This window comes from Trachymyrmex septentrionalis, unplaced genomic scaffold (assembly GCF_001594115.1).
Source record: "Trachymyrmex septentrionalis isolate Tsep2-gDNA-1 unplaced genomic scaffold, Tsep1.0 scaffold40, whole genome shotgun sequence".
In the NCBI taxonomy this organism is placed as follows: Eukaryota; Metazoa; Arthropoda; class Insecta; order Hymenoptera; family Formicidae; genus Trachymyrmex; species Trachymyrmex septentrionalis.
Window position 1 is genome coordinate 5,736,524 of NW_017305569.1, and position 3,665 is coordinate 5,740,188.

The window sequence follows — 3,665 nt, forward strand, 5'->3', positions numbered from 1 at the left end:
TCCTACGAGACCTCGTCGATTGTCAGAAAATGATGACACATCGCATTCTCGCATTTCTCTCGTTATGTCACGCGGCCAGCGCTCCTCCGTCCCACCCCAAATTCCGCGGGGGGGACCTCGTTATAATTCCCGCACGGCCGCATCCCGCGGCTACACCCGACGGGTGCAACGGCACGACGCATATTCGATCGCGGCCGGCCGTGCGAACACCCACAAGGCCTGAAGCTGTGCGACGCGAGAGCGAGACAGAGAAGGAAGGAGGGGAGAATAGAAGGAAAGAGAAAGAGCGAGCGAGCGAGAGAGGGGAGAGGGAGATAGGAGGAGAAGGAGGGGAGAGGACCCTTCGATCGCGCCCACATTCCGTGCGGGAGCATCTTTCCCTGTCGCAGCAGGATGCACTGACCCGCCGTACCGTTCTATTGTCACGCAAGTGAACATTTTAACGAACATATGTCGTTTCAAAGCGATTTCTCTTGTTCATTCTCTCCTCGAAGTACTCGGTGGGAATGAATGCAATTGTCCCTCGCCGAGCCGGTAAACCACTCGGTCTCGGAGCATTCCAGTCTCGCGTCAGACGACAGGAATGTCGCTTCGCATTTGGTCTTTTTTCACATTGTTGATGTCACTTCCTTTTTGCATAATTGGAATAGCGCGAGCAGAGAGTAGACGTGTGACGAGGGCCTGTATTGCAGAATGGTGTATTCGTAGCGTCTGCAGATTTTGACGTAGATCTTGCTTTTGTTTCTTTCAGGTACAGAGATAAGCTCTTGCCGGAATCATGAGTTACCCAATGTCGACGAATCAATCTAGACCGAGTAAGTCACGTTCATATGATGTACAATTTGTCGCAATGGGGGACGCGCATGGGGTTTACGTTTGTTTGAATTACAGTGTCTCAAGGGAATTATCAGGGCCCGGGCGACTTGCCCATGGGCTCTGCCAAGGAACAGACACTCATGTGGCAGCAGAATTCCTACATGAATGACTCAGGTATCCATTCCGGCGCTGTCACTCAGGCACCATCTCTATCTGGCAAGGAAGATGAGGAGATGGAAGGGGATCAGCTGATGTTCGATCTGGATCAAGGGTTTGCACAGGGTTTCACACAAGATCAAGTTGATGGTGAGGCTATTATTACATTCGTAAATCCGATGTTATCATTGCAAAAGTTGGATATTGTGTATTATTATATCGAATGGTATGACATCTTTTAGAAATGAATCAGCAACTGAGTCACACTCGATCACAGCGTGTTCGTGCTGCTATGTTTCCTGAAACATTGGAAGAAGGTGTAGAGATACCTTCCACGCAATTTGATCCCGCACAGCCCACCGCTGTACAGAGATTGGCCGAGCCGAGTCAAATGCTGAAGCATGCCGTCGTCAATTTGATAAATTATCAGGACGATGCTGATCTTGCTACGCGCGCTATTCCAGAATTGATCAAATTGTTGAATGATGAGGATCAGGTGGTTGTTTCTCAAGCGGCCATGATGGTACATCAACTGTCTAAGAAGGAAGCCTCTCGTCATGCTATTATGAACAGCATGCAGATGGTAGCCGCCTTAGTGCGAGCTATCTCTAACAGCGAGGATTTAGAATCGACGAAGGCTGCAGTTGGCACCTTGCACAATTTATCGCATCATCGACAAGGCTTGCTAGCTATTTTCAAGAGCGGCGGAATTCCTGCGCTTGTAAAACTACTGAGTTCCCCAGTAGAGTCTGTTCTCTTTTACGCAATAACAACGCTACACAACTTATTGCTTCACCAAGACGGCTCTAAGATGGCCGTGCGCCTTGCCGGTGGTTTGCAAAAAATGGTCGCTCTACTTCAACGGAATAACGTTAAATTTCTAGCCATTGTTACCGATTGTCTGCAGATTCTGGCATATGGAAATCAGGAGAGCAAGCTGATTATTCTTGCTTCGCAAGGCCCGATAGAGCTTGTGCGCATCATGCGTTCTTACGAATATGAGAAATTGTTGTGGACCACTTCGAGAGTATTGAAAGGTAATTTGATCCTAATTAAGGTAAAAACACTGCAAATAATCTCGCAAAACCCTTCTGGTATCTTCGAATAAATAACTTGTATAAATAACTAATACTTGTGAAAGTCTAAAAACTGTTGTAATGAAATTTTGCATTTATTAATAGATAATTTATTTTGTTTGCAGTATTGTCTGTTTGTCCTAGTAATAAACCCGCGATTGTGGAGGCTGGTGGTATGCAGGCACTTGCCATGCATCTTGCAAATCCGAGTCAAAGATTAGTGCAGAATTGTTTGTGGACATTGCGTAATCTATCAGACGCTGGCACAAAGGTTGACGGACTCGATAATTTATTGCAGAGTCTCGTGCTTGTGCTCGGATCAGCAGACGTAAATGTGGTTACGTGCGCTGCTGGCATTTTGTCAAACTTAACCTGTAATAATCAGCGTAACAAAGTACGTCCAATAAAATTTTTTTACAATGCTCTTGCTCTTATCTAATTTATAGAAACCTCACACAGTCAATAATACTGTTAGTATTGACAGTATTATTTATTGTGTGTTAATATTGGTAAACTAATGTAGAATATTGACGGTGATTCGAATTTCTTCATTCTCGAACAATATTCTCTATCATATCAAAATCCTCTACTACAGAACGATATTAATGTTCAAGGATCAAGAAATTCGGATCAATAATATCATGATTTGTTGTCTGAATATTATCGACTATGTAAGGTTTGTAATGTACATAAAATTGAGCTGAAATATCAATAATATGGTCGTGTAAGGTCTACATTATACTTTTTGTTTAGGTTGCAGTATGTAATTTTGGTGGTGTCGACGCTCTGGTTCGTACGATCATCAATGCCGGTGATCGGGAGGAAATCACCGAACCAGCGGTGTGCGCCTTACGTCACTTGACCTCGCGTCACGGCGAAGCGGAAATGGCACAAAATTCCGTTCGAATAAATTATGGTATTCAAGTTATAGTCAAATTACTTCACCCGCCGTCGCGCTGGCCATTGGTGAAAGCAGTTATTGGATTAATCCGCAACTTGGCTCTTTGTCCTTCTAATCACATCCCGTTACGCGACCACGGCGCAATACATCATCTTGTAAGACTCTTGATGCGTGCATTCCAGGATACTCAACGAGTGAGTATAAGTCGTTATAGAAAATAAAATCGTATAATATACATTGCATAATAATAGTTAATATTTTAATTATATAATTTTTTACTAAGAAAATCTTTAGTTATTGTTATTTATATGCTACTTAAAGATAAAAAACATTAACATAAAAAATATGACATTATTATAGTTTTTACATAATAGAATGATGCTATTTTTTATTTGCAGCAACGATCATCTGTTGCTAGTACCGGAAGTCAACAAACATCGGGTGCATATGCAGATGGAGTACGAATGGAAGAAATAGTAGAAGGTTCAGTAGGTGCTCTTCATATTCTTGCAAGAGAGTCCAATAATAGGATGATAATTCGATCGCAGAACGTAATTCCGATTTTCGTACAAGTACGTATTGCTATTTTTACGAAAATGCTTGTATTTACTCTGTGTATTTTTGTGTGTTGTTTTGAATTTTTTAAATTGTAAATTTGTTCTTGATCTTAAATAATAGTTGAATACAAATTCTCTGCATTTATCCCCCCCCCCCCC

At 42.6% G+C, this 3,665-nt stretch overlaps 1 protein-coding gene across 5 annotated transcripts in view; it reads left to right on the top strand.

Moving 5' to 3' along the window:
* Window positions 1-3,665, top strand: part of LOC108751129 (armadillo segment polarity protein) — a 9,202-nt gene that overhangs the window by 1,359 nt on the left and 4,178 nt on the right. For 4 of the 5 annotated variants that reach the window (XM_018491166.1, XM_018491161.1, XM_018491164.1 and 1 more), the window contains exons 2-7: window positions 752-815; window positions 892-1,122; window positions 1,215-2,009; window positions 2,174-2,442; window positions 2,802-3,143; window positions 3,348-3,521. In XM_018491166.1, coding sequence (XP_018346668.1) covers window positions 779-815; window positions 892-1,122; window positions 1,215-2,009; window positions 2,174-2,442; window positions 2,802-3,143; window positions 3,348-3,521 — 1,848 coding nt within the window. In that variant the 5' untranslated portion in view covers window positions 752-778. Of the gene's footprint in view, window positions 1-749; window positions 816-891; window positions 1,123-1,214; window positions 2,010-2,173; window positions 2,443-2,801; window positions 3,144-3,347; window positions 3,522-3,665 lie in introns of all 5 variants that reach the window. The other variant, XM_018491162.1, reaches the window with a different exon arrangement.